At 42.3% G+C, this 24,652-nt stretch overlaps 1 protein-coding gene across 1 annotated transcript in view; it reads right to left on the bottom strand.

Moving 5' to 3' along the window:
- LOC120532309 (coiled-coil domain-containing protein 171-like) overlaps positions 1–24,652 on the bottom strand; it is a 467,526-nt gene that overhangs the window by 48,966 nt on the left and 393,908 nt on the right. Inside the window, exon 24 of the mRNA XM_039758204.1 lies at positions 5,443–5,595. Coding sequence (XP_039614138.1) covers positions 5,443–5,595 — 153 coding nt within the window. The remainder of the gene's footprint in view (positions 1–5,442; positions 5,596–24,652) is intronic.

Genomic DNA, 24,652 nt, shown 5'->3' with positions numbered 1-24,652 from the left:
GTGAAAGTACTATATGACAGATACCTAGAGAGACAGAGAGACTGGCAGACACTACATGACAGATAGATAGATAGATAGATACCTAGAGAGAGAGATAGACCGAGAGATACTACATGACAGAAAGATAGATAGGCAGATAAGAATGGTGCCAATATAACAGATAAGAGATTTGTAAGCCACTATATAGGAATGATAAATATTCAGAGAGATACAGTAAATAAGGTTCTCAGTATTAGGTAGATAAACAGACATAACGGATATGCAACTCAATATATTGAGAATTTAGATTATGAACCAATGGGCCTTATATGTGCCAATTATATGAGATATATTAAAGGAACTGTACGATCGATTGATTGATAGATAGATAGATAGATAGATAGATAGATAGATAGATAGATAGATAGATAGATAGATATTGTCCTCTCATGTTGATCAATGGCAACCAGAGACTCCAAAGGGTAGAAGCAGGCCGAGGTCTCTTATGAAGCCATGAAACCCACCTGAGGAATCACAAACACCTGTGACACTGAATGTCTTTATGGTGCCCTGAAATCTGGGGTGGGGTGCTTGGGCGCTTAGAAAAAGTGTTATGTGACCAAAGTGTCTGCCAATCCCCTTAAATGAAAGTCTGCAATGTCCATCTGAATCACAACATCTGAACTGATTGATTTGCAATTTTAAACTGTGGAGAGGAGAGACATAAATGAAGGAAACAGATGTGTCTTTGTCCCAATCATTGAGGGCACTGAATATTCACATTAGAGATTGTGATTGGAATTTCATTTTACCAAATCCCCAATTCCTTTTTCGTGGCCCTATCATCAAACTCACTGAGCCTATTCGAGGCAGAGGCACCGCAATGCGTGTCACATTTTAAACAGTTACATATTCACAAACAACAAAAAAAGAGAAACCAAAAAAAAATGTTTTCTAGCATTCTGGGAGTCTCGCTTTGAAGCAATGCTTTCAGTCCCCTGCCTTATGCAACACAAATGGCTTACAGAAGATCTGATTACAGAAACTAAAAAGGAATAAATAAAAGCCCTAGCTGACCTTGGCCCACTGCATTGCTGTTGCACAGTTTTGGACGTGGGATGCCACATCGGGGAATTAAGCATCGGTTGGGAAAAAAATAATAATAAATAAATAAAGTTTCTCGTCTTCCTCCTACTAACATGTTGTTCATCTTCAAGAAAATGCTGGACGAGATCAATGTGTTAGTTGCACGCAAACATCCTTGATGAATGATGAGGCTGAAAGGCTCCTTCTCTCTCTTGGCTTTATATTTTTTTATTTTTATTTTTTTTTCCCGTTGTGCTTTTTCGTCCATTCCCCCACGCTTTTCAGAGTCTATTTCTCTGTGAAGTCTGCTTGTTTTGAAGTGAAAGTGTTTATTAATAAACTTTTATCAAAACACTAAGAAATTGGGTTCAAGAGGAAAACACCGCAATCTAGACAAGGCGGTGTGTGGCAGTGACCGCCTGCACTCCATCCTGAATTAAAGCACCACGACAATTACAATATACACTCAGCGGCCACTTTATTAGGTACGCCTTTGCTAGTCCTGGGTTGGACCCCCTTTATGGCTTCAGAACTGCCGTTAATTCTTAAAGGTGTAGATTCAACAAGGTGCCGGAAACATTCCTTCAGGGATGTTGGTCCATACTGACATGATAACATCACGCAGTTACTGCAGATTTGGTCGGCTGCACATCCATGACGCATATCTCCCATTCCACCACATCCCAAAGGTGCTCTATGGGATTGAGATCTGGGGCCCATGCACCGAAATGTTGTCTACGCCTGTTTCCACACTCACTTCGGGATGTATAGAAACTAAACTTGCTGTAAAGCCACACACATATTCACGACAGCCTCAGACCATGCATACGCAGGTTTCTGTTCAGCTTTGCAAACGGGCAGCACCCAGCGTTAAAGCACTGCTATGGTTTCTGTGCGATTTTCTCTTTCTTTCTCGACTTTAATCTGGACAGACCTTATTTTTCAAACGGAGGCCTACAACTCACCTTTTCATGTCAACTTTGATGTACGCCCACTTCTTTTTTATTTCAGGCACTGTGCGACTTCCTGAACTTGAACTTTTTAGTGCCTCTGCCACTCCCATCAATATCCTGTGGTTGATTATACCACTGCTTAAGCTACCAAACAGTATAATTATTCCTTGCCTACACTTCACTGAGCAGGACCTCCCTTTCACATTCGGTGAAACTCTTCTTTTTAACACGTGTTATTGCCATTGTCTTTTAACACAACACTGAACAGAAGAGGCGATTTATATTGATTTGCATGTTCAAATAGGCGTAATTCTGGGAGGAGTCGGAGTTGGGCTGTAGGCTTGTGTATGTGCATTACAATTCACATTGACTGGGAATTATAAAGGGAAAGTACGTGGAATTTTGCTGAAGCAGTTTTATGCATATGAATTTTTTCGTGCATATGCACATCTCTAGATATCCATACACCATGTTTTAGTATAAATTCTACGAAAAGCATTATACATGAGCACCCTGGTGACTGTGGAGACCATTCGAGTCCAGCAAACTCATTGTCATGTTCAAGAAACCAGTCTGCATGCTGCAATATGGTGTATGGATATTATGACAATAAAGCAACTTGACAAGACCTGAAGGCCATCTTCTGTGCAGCCCCTAGCAATTTAGGACAGTTCATGAAGTCTCCTACATCCTGGTGAAGTTAGAAGTAGTTTCCTAAATTAGCGAAACTGATCAAAGGCTTTTATTGCTACTCCTATAGGCTATGTCACAAACGACTTTTCCAGTCATAATCTTCATTCACTTAATCTTAGCAAGTTGGCTGAGCCTGTGCCCATGAAGCTGGTCGTCTAATGTGACATGCCAAACAACCGAGACCAACTGGTCGGCGACTGGCTAAGATAAAGTCCAACAGGATTGGTCTTCTCTTTGGTCAACAGGGTGGACTTGTGGTGCGGGAGAGTTGAGAACCAATGAGCATTCATCCAGAGGTATAATGCAAAGTGGTGGAGTAGTGGAGAGGAATAAGGAACATGCGTTTGTTGAACCTCACAAATAGATAAGAAGCCTGTCTGTCTGATGTCTCCTATTTAAGGTACTAAAACAGAAAGGGAAAAAAAAAACACAAAAAAGGGGAGGAGACTATGGCTGAACCCACCACAGCTATTAACCCTTCACGCATTGTGCCGGGTTCATCAGGCAACACAGAGGCTGTGGCCCTCACAACGAGAAGAGAAGCTTGTCTGTCTGATGTCTCATGTTTTTGATACTAAAACAGAATATGAAAAAAAAGAAAGAAAGGGCAGAGATTGCTGCTAAACACAATGCAACTGTTAACCCTTTGTACAATCGGCTCCCTCAGACAGCAACCAATTGGCTGCCAGAAAAAGGGGCGAGCACAACTGCGCTGGAAGATTGGCGCTCGGTCAGTAAAAGTGAGATGGGCCTACGATTTTCAGTCATCCAACCTGACATGGCACAGTGACGAGATCAGCGACTGCGACTGGCAAATCTGAAGTATCCCACAACAAAAAGTCACGTAATGTGACATCAGCTTAAGTGTAGTTGAGATTTTTTAGCTAGTTAGGACTGTCTTTCTACCCTGAGACTCTTGATAAATACAGGCTCGGGATAAGACTTTATATGGAGTTCCATTAATAAGTCATTAACAAATATATATCTACTGTATATATATATAAAAGTCAATGTGCGTATATATGTTCCAGCATCATGTCCGAACAGCTGGAGCGATTTTCATGAAACTTGGTACACATGTTCACCATTGGTCGACTAAAAATACTGAAGGGTGAAATCAGCCGTAACCCAACCCGTTCTGGGTAGGGTGGGGGGTGATCTTGCGGTCTTGTATGCATGTTATCATCCAGTTGACACTCAGAATGACCACCAGAGGGCGAACTGGAGGCGACTGCCAGCATTCTTTATGTTTGAGTGCCACTACCGCGCCTCTGTTGCTTTTCAAATTTATTTTAAATAAGAGTTCTACGCGTGGAAGTGTGTGTGTCTGTCCGGCCCGGAAGTGAGACGTAGAGTCGGGGTTAGGGCTCCAGCTCCGAGGATACGCAAGCGATGCCAGCACACCAGCAAAAGGAAACCTTCCGAGAAAGACAGTCGCTGAGCTGCTAATGCACAAACAATGCGAGCACGTCAGCAACACGAATCCTCATAGCAGAGAGATGTCCAGAGTAGGTCTAACGATTTAAATACTTTCTAGGATCGCATGGGCTTTTAACAGTTAGTATATAGCAGGTGACTGCCAGCATTCTTTATGTTTGAGCAGTACTGCGCCCCTGTTGCTTTTCAAATTAAATAGAATTGGCTGGTTCCGAGCATCAACTAGATGATAACATACATACAAGACCACAAGACAAGGACATTAGTGAGTCTTTGTTTCTTAATTTATTTTATTTTTAACATTGTGTTTTTTTAATTATGTTTTTCTCAAACAATTAGAAAAAACCTGAGGGCGAACTGGATGTGACTGCCAGCATTCTTTATGTTTAAGCTCCATCCCATGGCCCCTGTTGCTTTTGTAATTAAATAGAGTTGGCCGGTTCCGAGCGTCAACTGGATGATAATATACATACAAGACCATAAGACAAGCACATTAAAGAGTCTTCAGTGTTTGTTAATTTATATTTAAAGTTGTTTTTTTTTAATTATACTTTTCTCGAACAATTAAAAAAAGCTTAATTCTCCTCCTGGGCAACACTGGGTATTTCAGCTAGTGTTACATAATGTTTAACTAGTGTCACAGCTGTGCGCATAGGACAGTTTAACGGCTCTGATAATTGTAACCTTCCCCTGGGAAGCCAGAGGGCGTTGTCAACAAATGCCTTTTCTCTTCCTCTCTCTGCATACTGGATGATTGACATCCAATTGACACCTCTGACATCACTTCCGGATTCCACCCACCTGGACCCGCCTCTTCCTGCCAGGAACCTTTATCACCAGAAGCAACGTCATCTTAGTCAGTCTTTCTAGAGACTCGTGTCGTCACAATCTTTTTTTCAACATGCTTTACCACGCATTTTATTTTTGTGGTGCTCCAAAGATTTAATATCCCCTCTTGTCTCTTTGCTACACAGGTTAGGACTTTCTGCACATTCAAACTGTCAACAAAAGTTACTCAGTGATAATTCATATAATGGTAACGCTTGACAATAATTTTCATGAGTCACTCATTAGGAAACATTCAGCAATTCTTCTTTATACTTCTGTACAAATCATTTATTCATCAGCTGTAGATATTCTTGCAGCCACTAATCTAAAGCTGAAACGGTTCATCCATTTTAAAGATTTGTTAATGAGAGTGGATTACCAAGTGTCAGAGACAGGGACAATGTATAAGAGTGTTAAATAAATAAATAAATAAATAAATAAATAAATAAATAAATAAGAGACTTACTGGAAGAAATTCCTCATTTTCGCGAAGACAGGCATTTTGCAGTTCAGATTTTAGAGCTGCAATGTTTTTCTGGTGTGATAAGATTTCAGTTTCCAAGGCACAAATTTTTAGGCAAGCCAGCTGATAGAGGTCCATAAAACCCGTCACAAAATCCTAAAAAATAAAATAAAATAAATAAATAAATAAATAAAAAGTTGAATGAGTTAGAAGAACAAACAGCTAAAATCCACGTTACGAAAATGCTAAATGTAACACAATGTCCGCATGTGTTTCTCAAGCTGCTCTCTTTTATAATGGTAGTGGGATGCGGTGGGTCGCTTCTCTGACAATTGCACTTAATTAAACTCCCCCCAACTCTCATGATCGCGATCAACTCACCAAGGGGGACCGAATCCCCCCTCCAGACCACTCACTGCTATGATAACTGTGCTCAAATCAGCAAGTGGGAACCTCCGCTGATCGCACTTAATTAACCAGGACACCCGCCTCAAGTGTCGAGGAGACACATACATGGTTGCATGCTCCCTGGGACCCCGTTCTTGTTCTTTTAGAAATTCAGCTCATAGTTTGAATCCATACATACAGTCCTCGTTTAGGAAGCATAGCAGAAATATTCAGACAAGAGGCATATCTCTCTATTACAGTGGTTCCCAAACTCGGTCCTGGGGGACCCCCTGTGGCTGCAGGTTTTTGTTCCAACCAACTTCTGTTTTTCATTGGACTCCTAGCCTAATTAAGTGAGTCATTATATTTCCCAGTTTCTGTATTTTGCCTTGTTGAGTCAATGTACAAATTATAAACTAAGTTTGGTAGATTTTTACTAAAACGTAATAAGCAGTTATACGGGGAATATGCAGTTTTTTAAAGTCGCTAACAGTATTTTCAACCTAATTTTCATTCTGCTTTTGCAGGGGTTCTGGTTATTTAATTGATTATTTACTAATTAGCAGCTCTGACACTGAAGTCGTTGCTGCTTTCATCATCGCGGGTGTCTGTTGTGCTGGCTGTTAATTGTCACTATTAGGGTTAAATGAAGGGAGCAAACTACACAGGAAAAGGGGAAAATAATAGGAAAACAACAAAAGAGAGTTAAGCATTTATAGCTATAGAACAAAATAGAAATATTTCTAAATGTCTTCTAATGTAAAAACCATACTGTTGTGCTTTTCAGAATGCAGAAGAAGAGAAAAGTAAAAAAGACCAGCGAATTAAATGAGATCAGTTGTTATCGATTAAAAAAAACCTGCAGCCACAGGGGTTCCCCAGGACCGAGTTTAGGAACCACTGCTCTATTTTATAAAAAAATCCTGCGACGAGACGAGACTTTTTGGAAGATTTTTTTCAAGTCCCACGAGATGAGACTTAGGCCATGAGATTTTTTTTAAGTCCCGCCCTCCTCTTAACCATATTCAACCACGCCCACGGTCCTCTCACCTCTCATTGGTGTGAATGCTTTTGTCAGACACAGTTCCTGCTCTCTTAGCTCATATAAATTTTAACGTATTCCTCACTTTAAGTTCCCAATTAAAGAAGACTATTATGTCCAAATCTTATTGAAGAATTTCATCACAAAGCGTTATCAACAGAAGAAATGAGTACACAGGCAATCCTATCATCGAGAAACGATGAAGTCAAATGAATTAATGCAAAAAATGTCAATTGGTTAAATGTGTATCAATAGACTATACTGAAACAGTTGGTGGCGATGGTGCGGAAGATGAAAACATCAACTTACAATATCACAAAGAATATCTACAACCGTTAACACCGTCTGGTCTTCCACCGCATGAATTACTGTAGAAAGAAGGACGTATCCAAGAAAGGTAATGTAGTCCATTTTCAGGGGATAACATCAGACAACAAAGGAGATCTTGATATGCCATTCGTATTAAAACGTTTACAGTTTCCCGTTAGAATAGCTTTTGCTGTGACAATTAACAAATCTCAGGGACAAACATTCATAAAAATAAGTCGGTTTATTAATTACAGAGAAAGAAACAGAATTCAATCACGGAAAGTTATATGTTGTGCTGTCACGATGAAAGTCCAAACACGGAATCAAAATTCAAAGCGATATTGACGAAAATGTAATTAAAAAAATTGTTTTTAGTGAAGGGTTACAGTAAAAGGGTAAGTTTAGAAAGTATTTGCGTGTTAATTTCAAAGCCAAACAGAACGAAATCGTATAACGCAACGAATAACTCTAATGCAACATGAAACATAATTTACTTTCAAATTATTACGTTTGATTATTTTTTACTATGGTTAACTACTCGCTGTAATGTAAAATAATTCTATTATGCTTATGTAACAATTCCCATGAAAATACAAATCTGTAAAATTAAATTTTAAAACCGCATCCTGATACGCGAGCGACAGAACCACAAAGAGGCTAGCGTGTAGAGCTGGCGCGGAGGTTGGTGAGCAAAGCCCCCTAGTGGTGCAAAACAAAGGACAGATTTAACTGGATTTTAAAATGTAGTTTTCACTCTTGACGTACACCAATGTGGCCAAAAGTATTGGGGCCCACCTCTTAAAAATTTTATTCCAGTGTTTCAATCAGACCTTTTGCTACAGGTGTATAAAATCAAGCCCCTCACCATGCAGTCTCCATTTACAAACATTTGTGAAACAAAATGGGTCATTCTGAAGAGCCTCATGCGTGGTACTGTAGGATGCCACCTTTGCAATAAGACGCTTTGTGAAATTTCATCCCTGCTGGATATTCCACGGTCAACTGTAAGTGGCATCATTATACAGTGGAAGCATTTAGGAACAACAGCAGCTCAGCCATAAAGTGAAAGACCACGTAAAGTCACAGAGACTGCTAAGGTGCATGGTGGGTAAAAGTCGCCAACGCTCTGATGATTCCATAGCTGAAGAGTTCCAAACCTTCACTGGCATTAACTGTGTGGTGTGAGCTTCATGGGACAGGTTTCCATGGGCACGCAGCTGCATGCAAGCCTCACATCACCAAGTCCAATGCCAAGTGTCAGATGGTGTGGTGTAAAGTACACCGCCACTGGACTGTGAAGCAGTAAAATGTGTTCTGTGGAGTGACGACTCACACATCAGATGGGCGAGTCTGGGTTTGATGGGTGCCGGGAGAACATTACCTGCCTGACTGCATTGTGCCAAATTTGAAGTTTGGTGGAGAAGATGTAATGGTGTCAGGGTTTGGGCTCGGCCCCTTACTTCCATTGAAGGGCAATCTTAACACTGGAATCACCAGAGCCTACGAAAAAACTCGTAAATCCGTCCCACCTTAAATCGCTTCTTAAAATCGTTCACAGCTCTCCACCAGCGTCTTTTCTCATCTAAATGTGCTGATAAAAATCAGGCTGCAAGCAGCCAGCTATTCCATTCCCCCACCGACTTAGAACGTGCACAAACCTCTCCCAGCTCATCCCTTGATTGATTTTCTGGGATGAATTGGAGTTTTAGACTGGAAATAATAGATTGTTGTTTGGAACACACGCATTTCATGTCAGTTCCGTTTCTACAGTAATCTGTGTCAACACATTGTTCAAACAGAAACGTTTTTATATTCTACTAGTAGATGACAAAATGTAGGCATAAACTATATACTCTAGATACGATCACCTCTGTATATGAGAAATTCAAGATAAGAGGAAAGTATGAGCGAAAAATTCGGATCTAAATACGAGCATTGGCTCGCGTAACGAGCTACGAGCCAGGCTGTGGTCATGCGTGACGCGTTTCCCAATCCGCCTCGACTCGGGGATTCACCCAAGCTGACGCTGCCAGCCCGTCAGCTCACTCAAGTGTTCCTTGTTCTCCCGTAGCGTGAGGATCTACGCGTTTGTGCGCTTGTGATTTCATTGTTTCGCTGTAGCAGTTCGCCGTATAAGCGTATCCAAAAATATTGCGGACATGCAGACGGAGAATAGGAGACGATTGCCCTCAAGAGGAGTACTAGGGTGTTGTACCGTGTTAGCCATTATGAATGTAGAGGAAAGCCAAGCAAAATGACACCTTTTATTGGCTAACTAAAAAGATTACAATATGCAAGCTTTGATTACATCTTGCCTAAAGAAGGGGCCTGAGTTGCCTCGAAAGCTTGCATATTGTAATCTTTTTAGTTAGCCAATAAAAGGTATCATTTTGCTTGGCTCTTCTCTACCCTCAAGAGGAGAGAGAGAGAGGCGAGCGAGCAAGAGAGAGATAAGGAGAGGGGGGGCGCGCTGAAAGCAAGAGAGAGATAAGGAGAGAGAGACGCGCACGAGAGAGAGAAGAACCATCAGCTCAGTTATGATCACATGACGCTCAGCAGAAAAAGTGTATCCACACTTATTTATCAGTGTTATTTGTTAGGAAAATAGATTTTTATGTTGATATTTTTGGGGGTGCGGAACGGATTAACTGGATTTCCATTATTTTCAATGGGGAAGTTTTGTTCTAGATACAAGAAATTCGCTATACAAGCTCAGTGCTGGAACGAATTAAACTCGTATCTAGAGGTTCGACTGTAATGTATGAAGCCTGAAGTATCAAAGAAACACTTTCACAAAAGGTACAAATCTAACACAACAATTGCGCTTTTATTCAAGAATATAACTGCAGAAACAAAAAGCCGCCTTAACATGCAACTTTGACACTTGCTTATTACGACTGCCTCCGTGACGCAATAGAATCGGCTGCCGACAGGGAATCAGAAGGTCGTGAGTTCGATCCTGCACCACTCCTTTTTGAGAAGTAAACTGCTCTTAGTCTTACTATTTTAGAATAAAAACATATATTTGATTTCAGTCTGTAACAACCGGTGTAATTTATGATACTTGTAAAGGTTAGCTTTGGTTTTTTTTTTTTTAGTCAGTTTTATTATCTCAGCCACCCGCGTTCACGAGCTCAAACACACCCCACCCCTGCAACTGACACTGCTGTTTTCACAAAGACTCGCTGTAACAGAGGGAAACTCAGCTCCCTTCTACATCGGAGCAAGAATGCACATGCAATTGCTTGCATACTAAAGTGTCAGCAGGCATTTTTGTGGCATTACACACATTTGGCATGGATATGCTCAAAAAATACATGTGTAATGCCACAAAAAGTGCATGCAGACACGTCCGTGCCAAATAAATAACCTTCGACGTTTTGAAGAAATCATTTTATGACACGATGTACCTTTATTTATTTACTTACTTCCTAAAGCCTAAAGTCAGAAGTAGTGTGCAGAGGGCATGCTCAAAACCGTATCCATGCCAAATGTGTGTAATGCCACGAAAAGTGCCTGCTGACACTTTAGTATGCAAGCAATGGTATGTGCATTCTTGCTCCGATGTAGAAGGGAGCTGAGTTTACGTCTGTTACAGCGCGTCTGTGTGAAAACAGCAGTGTCAGTTGCAGGGGTGGGGTGTGTTTGGGCTCGTGAACGCGGCTAAGATAATAAAACTGACTAAAAAAAAAAACACAAAGCTACCCTTTACAAGTATCATAAATTACACCGGTTGTTACAGACTGAAATCAAATATATGTTTTTATTCTAAAATAGTAAGACTAAGAACAGTTTACTTCTCAAAACGGAGTGGTGCAGGATCGAACTCGCGACCTTCTGATTCCCAGTCGGCAGCCGATTCTATTGCGTCACGGAGGCAGTCGTAATAAGCAAGTGTCAATGTTGCATGTTAAGGCGGCTTTTTGTTTCTGCAGTTATATTTTTGAATAAAAGCGCAATTGTTGTGTTAGATTTGTACCTTTTGTGAAAGTGTTTCTTTGATACTTCAGGCTTCATACATTATATAGTTTATGCCTACATTTTGTCATCTACTACTAGAATATAAAAAACGTTTCTGTTTTAACAATGTGTTGACACAGATTACTGTAGAAACGGAACAGACATGAAATGCGTGTGTTCCAAACAACGATCTATTATTTCACTCTAAAACTCCACTTCACTCCCAGAAAATCAATCAAGGCCTGAGCTGGGAGAAGTTTGTGCACGTTCTAAGTCGGTGGGGAGATGGAATAGCCGGCTACTTGCAGCCTGATTTTTATCAGCACATTTAGATGAGAAAAGACGCTGGTGGAGAGCTGTGAACGATTTTAAGAAGCGATTTAAGGTGGGACGGATTTACGAGATTTTTCGTAGGCTCTGGTAATTCTAGTGTTAATGCTTCAGCATACCAAGAGATTTTGGACAATGCAAAGCTTCCAACTTGGTGGACAATTTGGGGAAGGCCCTTTTCTGTTCCAACATGATGGAGCCCCAGTGCATAAAACAAGGTCTGTAAAGACATGGTGGGATGAGTTAGGTGTGGAAGAACTTGACTGGCCTGCACAGATTCCTGACCTCAACCCCATCGAACACCTTTGGGGCGAACAGAAACGGAGATTGTGAGCCAGACCTTCTCGTCCGACATCAGTGCCTGACCTCATCAATGCTTTATAGAGTGAATGGGCACAAATTCCAACAGAAATCCTCCAAATTCTTGTGGAAACGCCTTCCAAGATGAGTGGAAGGTGTTACAGCTGCAAAGGGGGGGACCGACTCCATATTAAAGTCTTTGTGTTTGAGTGCAATGTCAATAAAGTCCCTGTTGGTGTAACAGTCAGGCGTCCATACAGTGTACACGGTAGTATAATCGTCATACATACAAAACAGCCGAGGAGAAGCCACTGGAACAGCGCAATCACCATTCAGTTCTTCAGTGGGGGTCTTTGACGGCTGAAGTTCCACTCTGAAGAGCGTAGGAGGCACTGCAATGGCACAGAGCCGATGTCACATCTTCCTTGAGGCTACTTGAGGGGCCTTAAAAGACAAGCTTGTAATTTTTCAAGTCAAAGGTACTTCTTCACAAACATGCTCTCTAAGCATCTGCCGTGTAAAACTGTGCTCTAAAGTTAATCGAGTTCTATAAATGTTAACATAACATCTTGCTCTGTTCTGGAGTTTTACAATGGAAGGTACAGGGGAACGGAGGAAAAGCTTACTAAATGGGTCCGTTTTTCAAGACGAGACAGTCGTCGAGTAGTGATCTGTGCCTTCTGCATTTCCAATGGATGTTTGTGACAGCAAAAGGGATCTCAAAATAACAGTTTTATCGCATAGTCCTAGCACGGTTTACTCACGGGGTAAGGATACGTTTTCTTTATTTCTGGCTCTTTATTCTGCGGTCGGTCAGCAGATTGAAGTTTGTGTGAGCGACACTGGAGTACCACGAGGACCAGGCCTGTCCCGTCATCTCTGCACTCTGTACAGCACAATTCAAGGAGTGGATGTAGAGGTGGTCCACTCCAACAAGGACTTGAGGGTCCACATTAATGACAGGATGGACTGGTCTCAGAACACAGAGGAACTACAGAAGAAAGGTCAGAGCAGACTTTCTTATGATAGGAGACTTCTTTAACGTAGGAAGTGACCTCCTTCACATCTGCTATAACTCTGTAATGGCCAGTATGGTGTCCTCGGCTGGTGGCATCACTTCAACAGAAGACCACTGAGTCAACAAGCTCATTAACAGGGTACGTTCAGTTATGGGACACATTCTGGAGGTCATAGAGAGAGAAAGATCATGATGAACAATGCTGCACATCCTCTCTGTGACACACCAACACCGAGGACTTTTAGTCAACCACGGGGGGCTTCTATATACCAACAGCAAAACACAGGTGGAGCACCTCACCGGGGAGTGGCACTGCCAAGTCAGAGGTTTTCTTTTCTTTTAAAAAGTTTCTTTCTTTTTAGTCATTCTGGTGTGTGTGTGTTTATACTACTGGTCAAAAGATTTACAACACCTCAGTTTTTCTTTAAATGTAATCAGTTGAAATGCAATGAATGACCTAAAATGGTGAAAAAGTAAGCAGAAAACTGCCAGAGGTTTTAATTTAAAAGTTTAGATTAGCAGATATTCTGCCGCAATTAAAGTAAATGAAGCCTTGCAAGTTGAAGTAAACAGTTTGCACAGGTGTCCCGACTTCTGTTGATTACTTAAACCCCTCTGTGTGTCTTAAAGCAGAGTTGGAACAGACTGTGTTACTACACCCTCTGAAGTCGTACTGGGACAATACTCCAGTGATAATGACAAGAATACGGCAATTAACAAATTAATTGAGACAGAACATCATTACCTTAGAAATGTATTCATTTAGGGGTGTACTCACTTTTGATGCCAGCGGTTTAGACATTAATGGCTGTGTGTTGAGTTAATTTGAGGGGACAGTTATACAAGCTGTACACTGACTACTTTACATTGGATCAAAATGTCATATCTTCAGTGTTGTCCCATGAAAAGATAGAATAAAATATTTACAAAAATGTGAGGGGTGTATTCACTTTTGGGAGATACTGCATCTATCATTATATAGTGCATTTCACTCTGTCATTATATAGTGCCTTTCATTTTGTCATTATATAGTGCCTTTCACTCTCTGTTTTTCTATTATAATATAGTGCCTTTCACTCTATCAATATATAATGCCTTTCACTCTCTGTCTCTCTATCATTATATAGTGTCTTTCACTCTATTATTATTATATAGTGCCTTTCACTCTCTGTCTATCTATCATTATATAGTGCCTTTCACTCTCCGTCTATCTATCATTATATAGTGCCTTTCACTCTCTATCATTATATAGTACCTTTCTATCTCTGTATCTATCATTATATAGCACCTTTCACTGTATCGTTATATAGCACCTTTCACTCTATCGTTATATAGTGCCTTTCACTCTCTGTCTATCTATCATTATATAGTGCCTTTCACTCCATCTATCTATTGTGAGTACAAAACCAAAAGCCTTGATTTCTGTGACTGACTCCACAGTCGTGTAGCAGCGCCAATAAACAATCTGATCATTTAGATTAAGGCACAAAACAGAATGGAACAACGCAACTTCAAGTCAGGCTGAAGTGGACATTCATAAACTGAAATAAGATGAAAGTAAACATAAAAATGACTCCTATCAGCTGTTATTAAATTCATATTTTGCCTGAAATAAAAAACATTGCAAGTGTAAAAGTCCTCGCAAACAAAGCCATGCTAACACCATTAAGACATTGGGTGGAAATCTGCTTGTGTGCTCCTCTGAAGGCATTCAGGGTGCCCTGCATATTTCACGGATGCTTCTGCTCACGCTAAGCTGCCGTCACCTAAACTGCCACACAGAAGCTGGCAAATCAGGGTCAGTTTATGTCAGCAGCGTCAAGCCGGGGAACTTCATCAGTCTTTCATTTGAGACATTATGCAAGAAAACTGACATTAAGAGAGCTTTAAACTGACAGCAAATTAAATCAATCAGCAGATCACTAGGCCATAATAAACTCTCAACTTCAGAATAACCCTTCATCTCCCAAATGAGAACACTCGGCACGTTTTCACCAAGATTTCCGATTACATTTGGTGTTAGCTGTAGTGGAAATGAACATGACAGACATTTTAAAGTAGGCTGTACACAATGACACTTTGATTTACCATCCCTGTACTCTTCTCTGCATATGTAAGGCGTAATGTCGTCCGGCGTCCACAACAGGGCGGGAATGATGGTAGAAGAAAGGCAACAAGACGCACAACTAAAGAAGGGATGTCAGTGCTGGATATCCGGTGAACAACAGAGGTATTTAAACGCATGACACGACTGAAACAGACAACTTTACCATTAAGCCCATTTTACTAATATGCTAGTTTTGAAATAAGACGATATGTTACATTTCTAAAAACTTCCCTATTCAAGTATTTGCTGAAAACATGGGACCACCGCTGATTCCACACACCCACCCTACTTGTTTGTTTGTTTGTTTCTCCACCATGCCGCACACAGCACTGTCACATTCAGTGGCGCACCAGCAGACTCCCAAACAGTTTTTTTTTACCACTGGCCACCAAGCTGTTCCCAAATTATTATTACAGTTGTGGACAAATGTGTCGGCCCCCTTAGAGCTCACTTGACTCTGCCCCTTTAGTTGTCTGTTTTGCCTTAATTAGCAGCCAAACAATAAGGAGACACAAAACAAGCCGCCACACGACCAGCTCACCTGTGCCCATCACACAATATCTGAAAATAAAGAAAGGTGAAGGTCTCTCGCTCAGGTCACCAAAACATCTTGATGGTGGTCTTACGAAAAAACAAAAAATCAATGTCTGCTGTGGCAGAATGAGAGCAGCAGCAAGCCATGGAATTAAATAACGAGTTTAATGAACAACAAGAAGTATCTTCTTGTTAAGAGACTGGTTGGAGTTTGAAATCCCAGTTTAGCTGCTCATCTGTTGATTTGTTTCACATCTCATTTCTGTTTGGCTGCCATTTAATGAAGAAATGAATAAATTCAAAGGACTGAATTCTTAAAAACAGGGCTATTAAAATGAAGGGAAAAGTCGTTAAATAGCAGTGAAAACGGGTCACTGATGAGGAAAAGAGTTAGAATGAAAACCTGCAGCACTGTGGCCCATCAGGACCAGAGCTGGAAACCCCTGGCATAGGTGACAAGGAGGAGAAGAAGAAGGGGGAGGAGAAGGAGAAGAAAAAGGATGAGAAGGAGAAGAATGAGGAGGAGGAGAAGGAGGAAAAGAAGGAGGAGGAGGAGAAGGAGAAGAAGAAGGAGGTGAAGGAGAAGGAGGAGGAGAAGAAGGAGGTGAAGGAGAAGGAGGAGGAGAAGGAAAAGGAGGAGAAGAAGGAGGAGAAGGAGAAGAATGAGGAGGAGGAGGAGGAAGAGCAGGAGGAGGAGGAGAAGAAGAAAAAGAAGGAGGAGGAGGTGAAGGAAAAGGAGGAGAAGAAGAAGGAGGGGAGGAGAAGTAAAGGAAAGGAGGAGAAGAAAAAGAAGAAGGAGGAGGAGGAGGAGGAGAAGAAGAAGGAGAAGGAAGAGCAGGAGGAGAAGGAAGAGCAGGAGGAGGAGGAGAAGAAGAAAAAGAAGAAGGAGGAGGAGGTGAAGGAAAAGGAGGAGAAGGAGGGGAGGAGAAGGAGGAGGAGAAGGAAAAGGAGGAGAAGAAGGAGAAGGAGGGGAAGAGCAGGAGAAGGAGGAGGAGAAGAGGTGAAGGAGAAGGAGGAGGAGAAGGAAGAAGGAGAAGGAAGAGCAGGAGGAGGAGGAGAAGGAGAAGAAGTAGGAGGAGGAGGAGGAGAAGGAGAAGAAGGAGGTGAAGGAAAAGGAGGAGAAGAAGAAGGAGGGGAGGAGAAGGAGGAGGAGAAGGAAAAGGAGGAGAAGAAGGAGAAGGAGGGGAGGAGGAGAAGAATGAGGAGGAGGAGAAGGAAGAGCAGGAGGAGGAGGAGAAGAAGGAGGTGAAAGAGGAGGAGGTAAAGGAAAAGGAGGAGAAGAGAAGGAGGAGGAGGAGGAAGAAGGAGGAGAAGGAGGAGGAGAAGAAGGAGGTGAAAGAGAAGGAGGAGGTGAAGGAAAAGGAGAAGGAGGAGAAGAAGGAGAAAAGAAGGAGAAGGAAGAGGAGGAGGGAGAAGAAGAAGGAGGTGAAGGAGAAGGAGGAGGAGAAGAAGGAGGTGAAAGAAAAGGAGGAGGTGAAGGAAAAGGAGAAGAAGAAAAAGAAGGAGGAGGAGAAGAAGAAGGAGGAGAAGGAGAATGAGGAGGAGGAAAAGAAGGAGGAGGAGGAGAAGAAGGTGAAAGAGGAGGAGGTAAAGGAAAAGGAGGAGAAGAAAAAAAAGGAGGAGAAGAAGGAGAAGGAGGGGAGGAGAAGGAGAAGAAGGAGGAGAAGGAGGAGGAAAAGAAGGAGGAGGAGAAGAAGGAGGTGAAAGAGTAGGAGGTGAAGGAAAAGGAGGAGGAGAAGGAGAAGACACAGCTGTGCAGCACTTCGTACATTTAAAAGCCTGTACAGCACCTCTCCTTTTTGCTTACTGCCTTGTCTCACTTCCCCGCCAGACATCCTCTGCTTTATTTTGCTGTTTACGAATAAAGTTTAAGTTTCTTGAAAACCCTGAATGAATCTGTGCAACTGTGTGACCCAAGCGTGACAACATAGATTAGCGTGGGGCCTCCGGGCAACTGCCCAGCGTGCCCATGCGTTAAGACAGCCCTGCTCTTAAGGTGTACTGATGCAAACTTCTAGTGGGCTTTCATGTGTCCCGTTTACCGGCGAGGGACTGGCCCCGCGCCATAACACCCAGAATAGTGGAGTGCCGTAGTAATGGTGGTCCTTCTGGAAGTTTCTCCCGTCTCCACACAGTTTCTCTGAAGCTTGGCAAGAGTGCCCACGTGTTCTTGGTCACCCATCCTACCACCTTGGCTCGGGTCGGACACCTCTCGGAGGACTTGTGGTTTTTCTAATCCTCTCCATTGTATGAATGATGGAGGCCACAGTCGGCTTGGGGAAACGCCAAAGCTGCAGACACGTCCTCGAGGCCTTGCCCACATCTGTGCCCTTGTCACAATCTTGTCTCTAAAGCCATGTCACGGCTCAGTTTGCGCTTAGCTGTGGGACCTTCAGGGGATAAGATGTGTGTGCCATTCCTGATTTGTCCACTCAGCTGAACCACAGGTGAACTCCACACATCTCACCGATGGCACCTGGGCCCAGTTTTAGGTGTCTGAATACATGTGCCAATGGGATATTTCAAATTTTGATTTATAATAAATTTATAAAGCTTTGTGATTCTGGGCCACTGAGTGCTGTGTTGGTGAGGGGGAGAAAAAAAGATTTAAGCAGAAGGCCGCGACAAGTGAAGGGTCTTAGGGCTTCATCAAAGCACAGAGTTGATATAAATGGCCATATGAACACATAAACTCTGAATGTTAAAAAGAAAATCAACCAGACCACCACAGCACGACACTCACTTGGTGTCTTCAAAGCAGTGGGGTCCTCAACATTGTTGCCTAACTGTTGCGAGTTTGTGGGACGCCACGCGAAAATCTGACATAAAACTACAACGGCCTCAATAAATCGACTGAACAGCAACGTTACGAATTTGCAAGGATGAAATACGAGAACAAACACACGGAATAATTCAGCAGCCGTGTCCCTGTAGTTGCTCCACCCAAGGGAGGCAGCACAATGTTGGTTGGGGATTATTTATTTCACTGTCTGCAAAAATCACAGCTGTTTTAACTGTAATGTGCAGTTAGGCTTTAAACAAAGGCTATCAATATTTAAAAGTGTTATTTTAAACATGAACGCACACGGCTCGTGCAGGAGGCACTTTACAAAAGCGTTCTTTGAGCAGGACAGGCAGCTCGGCGAGACTCTGAGCGGCTCTTATTACGGCAATTAACACGCCCCGGTGTGAAATAACCAAACCTTAAATCGGGGGGATTTGTTCTGACAGTTCCCACTTGACTGACTACAAGGCCGGCATGACATTCAGCTCCACCGTGAAAAATGTCCGCTTCAAGTCTATTCTACCCATCTTAGTTTAAAACACCGGGGCGTAAAGGTTCAAAATTTCCCCAATAAAGTATCTGTCTGTCTGTCTGTCTGGTACTGCCACCGGAAGATCAACACTGTTCTGATTGATATGAAATCTATATGAGACAATTTTTTAGGGCACTTGTCGGCTTACGTCAACACATAGAGTTGAAGGTGGGAGCCCCATGAAGCCTCAACAGTTTTGAGGGTATGCTAAGAAGAGATGGCGGAACTCACCGGTAATCTAAGAAAAGTTGGTGGTACTCCACGTCAGACTTCAGCCATCGTGATACACTGGTATTCGATCGAAGAGCGGACGGGGTCTCCCGGCAGTACCCCCCTATGAAAGGTGCCGGTACTCTACATGGAATTTACAAGTATAATTTCAGCACTGAAGTTTACACTTTACAGGAAGAAAAAAACAAAACTGAATGTAAAGCCCAACAGTACCTGATCAATCCTCATCAATTATGTAACTCTTTCAGGGCGGGTTTCGACTTACAGTGCATCACCTTTTCCACATTTTGTTATGTTACAGCCTTATTCCAAAATGGATCAAATTCATTTTTTTCCTCAGAATTCTACACACAACACCCCATAATGACAACGTGAAAAAAGTTTACTTGAGGTTTTTGCAAATTTATTAAAAATAAAAAAACTGAGAAAGCACATGTACATAAGTATTCACAGCCTTTGCCATGAAGCTCCAAATTGAGCTCAGGTGCATCCTGTGTCCCCTGATCATCCTTGAGATGTTTAATTGGAGTCCACCTGTGGTCAATTCAGTTGATGTGACCTGATTTGAAAAGGCACACATCTGTCTATAGAAGGTCCCTCAGTTGACAGTTCATGTCAGAGCACAAACCAAGCATGAAGTCAAAGGAATTGTCTGTAGACCTCCGAGACAGGATTGTCTCGAGGCACAAATCTGGGGAAGGTTACAGAAACATTTCTGCTGCTTTGAAGGTCCCAATGAGCACAGTGGCCTCCATCATCCGTAAGTGGAAGAAGTTTGAAACCACCAGGACTCTTTCTAGAGCTGGCCGGCCATCTAAACTGAGCGATTGGTGGAGAAGGGCCTTAGTCAGGGAGGTGACCAAGAACCCGGTGGTCATTCTGTCAGAGCTCCTGAGGTCCTCTGTGGAGAGAGGAGAAACTTCCAGAAGGACAACCATCTCTGCAGCAATCCACCAATCAGGCCTGTATGGTAGAGTGGCCAGACGGAAGCCACTCTTTAGTAAAAGGCACATGGCAGCCCGCCTGGAGTTTGCCAAAAGGCACCTGAAGGACTCTCAGACCATGAGAAACAAAATTCTCTGGTCTGATGAGACAAAGATTGAACTGTTTGGTGTGAATGCCAGGCGTCACGTTTGGAGGAAACCAGGCACAAGCTCATCACCAGGCCAATACCATCCCTACAGTGAAGCATGGAGGTGGCAGCATCATACTGTGGGGATGGAACTGGGAGACTAGTCAGGATAAAGAAAAAGATGACTGCAGCAATGTACAGAGACATCCTGGATGAAAACCTGCTCCAGAGCGCTCTTGACCTCAGACTGGGGCGACGGTTCATCTTTCAGCAGGACGGCGACCCTAAGCACACAGCCAAGATATCAAAGGAGTGGCTTCAGGACAACTCTGTGAATGTCCTTGAGTGGCCCAGCCAGAGCAGAGCCAGACTTGAATCCGATTGAACATCTCTGGAGAGATCTTAAAATGGCTGTGCACCGACGCTTCCCATCCAACCTGATGGGAGCTTGAGAGGTGCTGCAAAGAGGAAAGGGCGAAACTGGCCAAGGATAGGTGTGCCAAGCTTGTGGCATCATATTCAAAAAGACTTGAGGCTGGAATTGCTGCCAAAGGTGCATCGACAAAGTATTGAGCAAAGGCTGTGAATACTTATGTACATGTGCTTTCTCAGTTTTTTTATTTCAATAAATTTGCAAAAACCTCAAGTAAACTTTTTTCGTGTTGTCATTATGGGGTGTTGTGTGTACAATTCTGAGGAATGTGGAAAAAGTGATGTGCTGTGAATACTTTCTGGATGCACTGAATGTCAACATATAGGGTTCAAGGTGAGAGTCCTGAGAAGATTCAAGAGTTGTGGGAGGGTAAGCAACGAAAATATGGTGGAACTCACCAACAAGCTAAGAACAGCTGGCAGTACTCATCGGTAAGCTAAGAAAAGTCGGCGGTACTCTACGTAGTTTCCACGTCAAACTTTGGCCATTGTGATACACTGACATTCGATTGAGGAGAGGACTCCAGCAGTACACTAAGAAAGGTGCCAGTACTCTAAGTAGAATTTACAGCTACAGTTCCTGCACTGAATTTTAGGCTTTATAGGGAAAAAAACAAAAAACAAACTTACTTTAAAGCTCAAGAGTCTTTGTTCGGTCATCATCAGTCATTTAAAGAGAACACTGCACCCAAGTCAGATTTTTTTTTATAGAAGGGTGAATCAAAAAGGACAGGCAACTTTAAAATTAAATAGTAACCGCAACAGGTAGAAGCGGATACAATACAACACATTCGTGATGGCTAATGGGAAAGCTTGAATGCACACAGCACAGCACAGCACAGCACAGCACAGCACTCTATCATTAGTCTACAGTACTTGAAGTGATGACCAGTGGCGATTTTCTATGCTTTGGAGTGCTGGGCTAGTAAAATCATGTCAAGAGTAGCCTAATGAATCAACAAGCTACAGTGGCATGCAAACTTCTGGACTCCCCTTGCTGAAAATGTCCGACACTATAAGCAGTTAAGTGAGCAGAAGATGAACCAATCACCAAAAAGGCATCAAGTTCAAGGTGACACATTTCATTTTAGCATTTTATGTGAGATTTGTGTATTGTTTTTGTTTTGTACAAATGTACAGTGAAAAAAAGGAAAGAAGCACTGTGCAAAAGTTAGGGCACCCTGTAGGGTAGACCATCGATGCAAGTCTTGCTTAATTTTTTTCTATGCAGACAGCAAAACTTTGCTGATAAAGAGCTTTATGTTGACTTGTGATGTTGACCCCTCGATATTTAAACTGAACCTGCAATGATAAAAGGGAAGGTGTCCAATCTAATGTTGTGTGCTGGAGAGTTCACTGGAAAGAGCACACTTTTAGTCAAATTAATTCTGAAACCAGAAATCTTTTGAAATTCTGTTAGTGATGTTGGGACCGCAGGTATAGTATTTTGTGGGTCTGATATATACAGTACCATATCATCTGCACATACAGAAACATTCTGTTCAAGTCCTTCTCTGATAATCTCCTTTATCTCATAAGCATTTCGATAGCGAACTGCCAGTGGCTCAATGGCAATTGCAAAAAGCAGTGGTGACACAGGGCATCCCGGTCTAGTACCACATTCTAGTTTGAAGTAGTCTGAAATAATATTGTTAATACAAACTGAAGCTTCTGGACTGATATGCAGCAGTTTAATCCATGCACAAATGTTCACGCGAAACCCAAATTTTTCCAATGTGGTGAAAAGGTAGATCCATTCAACCATATAAAATGCTTTTTCTGCATCTAACGATAATATCATCTGCAGGGTGTTTGACTTTATATTACATTAAACAGGTGACGAAGATTGGAAGCCAAGTGTCTACCTTTAATAAATCCAGTTTGGTCTTGTGATATTATTGAAGGAAGACCTTTCTCAATCCTTCTAGCTAGGACTTTGGAGAGCATCTTAACATCGTTATTCAGAAGTGAGATTGGTCTGTATGATGCACATTGTAATAAGTCCTTATTTTGCTTAGGAAACACGGTGATTAATGCTTGGTGAAAAGTTTGAGGTAGAATTTTATTGTCTCTAGCTTTTGTAAGGGTTGTGAATAAAAGGGGAGCTACCTTAATTGAGAACTTTTTATAAAGTTCGGCAGGGTAACCACCAGGGCCTGCTGCTTTCCCGCTCTTAAGTGAGTTCATAGTGCCAGAGGTTTGTCCAATTCCTCTGCACTGAGATTATCTAGTTGTGGTATCTGTAATGCATCCAAAAACACCATAGGTTGTGTCTTGTCTTTTTTAATCTGAGTAGAATATAAGGCCTTACAGTATTCTCTAAATGTGTGCTTATATTTTTATGGTCAATGATTTTGTCTCCGTTTGTGTTAGTAATTGCTGGGATTGCATTGCGAACTTCCTGCTCGTAGATTTGTTGAGCTAAGATCTTGTTAGCTTTCTCCCTGTGGTTCATAGTAATGATGTCGTGATTTAAAAATGAGCTGTTCTGTTTCTTTTGTTGTCAAGAGGTTGAGTTCTGAATGCAGAGCCCGTCTTTTCCTATGAAGTGCCTCATTCAGACAGCTGGCATGTTCTTGATTTATTCTGGTAATTTCACTGATTAGCTCCAATACCTTCTTGGTTTCCGATTTATTTTTGTGGGACAGATATGAGATAATCTGTCCTCTTAAGAAAGCCTTCAGGGTTTCTCACGGTATTCATGCAGAAACCTCCAAGGATGTAATTGTCTCTAAAAAAAATCGATTTGCTTGAATATAAATGCTATACAGATCTTGTCTGCTAATAAAAGTGGGTTAAGACGCCATCTGTGAGATTGCAGACTGACACAGAATGTTCTAAAGTATGTTGCACCTAGCGGTGAAACTCACAACTAAGTTGAGATTGTGCGCCAGGTACAGATTCCAGTTATTTTTGGGTACCCCCTCGTATTCGTGGTCTCAGGTACCATTTTCCAAGGTGGTGTTAGACCTTCATTAGCTTGTTAAGACTATGATTTGTTCACAATCATGGTTACGATGAGGAGGCCGGGACCCGATCCAGGACTTCTAGCAGGAACCAACCAACCCTAAATGTGTCACCAGAGACCTCTGTGTGTGTGTGGAGAACTTTACCAAGCACTGCCCATATGCTGTGGCTTCGGATTCCTTTAATCAATGGCTCTTTCTTTTTTGTCCCTTTCTCTGTGGTCCTTGCACTCTAAAGTAATGGAAGTATAAAACATGAAGGGAGTGTGCCAGGTCCCAAAGCTCTTGAATTATTCATTTGCACTTAATGGCTGCAAGCTGAGTTACTGTACCACTGGCCTTTTCTAGTTATTATGACTTCTGCTTATGTATGTGTTTGCTTTTATTTATATACCAACAGCTTTTATTCAAAGTGACTTACAAATCACAAATGCACGAGGACACGCTGTGGCCACTTTATGAGGAATCCCTCCAGCGTTTAACAAATTATTTTGCTTCTTGGTCCAGAAAGATTTATTTGCAACTTGACATCAGCAATGCCAAGGAACGGCTTATTGATTTTTGCTGCACCAAATAGCCTCTGTGTCCGGTCAGGGCCGTCTTAACAGCATTATAGGCTCCCCGGGCAAAGCAGTGCACTTGGGCCCCCTACCTACACAATCACTCAGCAAGTCACAATATACATAGATTAGCATGGGGTCCCTATGCTCGTGGGGCCCCCGGGCAACTGCCCAGCATGCCCATCATGCTCATGCATTAAGAAGACCCTGTGTCAGGTCACAATTCAGGGAGTAAATGTGGAGGTGGTCCACTCGTACATGGACTTGGTGGTCCACATCAATGACAGATTAGACTGGTCTTATAAGATGGACGAACTATAAAAGAAAGGGCAGAGCAGACCCTTCTTTATCTTAGGAGACTGAGATCCTTTAATGTGTGGAGTGACATTCATCCCATCTTCTATAACTCGGTGATGGCCAGTGTGGTAACATCAGATCAAGAGAAGACCACTGGGTTCAGTGACAAAGCACACTCTGGACCCCTGGAGGGTGGCTGGGCAGAAGAGAATTAAAACAAAACTGAGTGCCATTATGAACAATGCCGAGGACTTTCAGCAGAAGTGTGTCAAGAAAAATGACCGGGGGCTCCTTTATACCAACAGCAATACGCCACTATAGCACCTCACTGGGGTCCGGGAATATCAAGTC

The sequence above is a fragment of the Polypterus senegalus genome, chromosome 7 (assembly GCF_016835505.1).
Source record: "Polypterus senegalus isolate Bchr_013 chromosome 7, ASM1683550v1, whole genome shotgun sequence".
Taxonomy (NCBI): domain Eukaryota; kingdom Metazoa; phylum Chordata; class Cladistia; order Polypteriformes; family Polypteridae; genus Polypterus; species Polypterus senegalus.
This window is presented reverse-complemented; position numbering and strand designations above follow the sequence as displayed.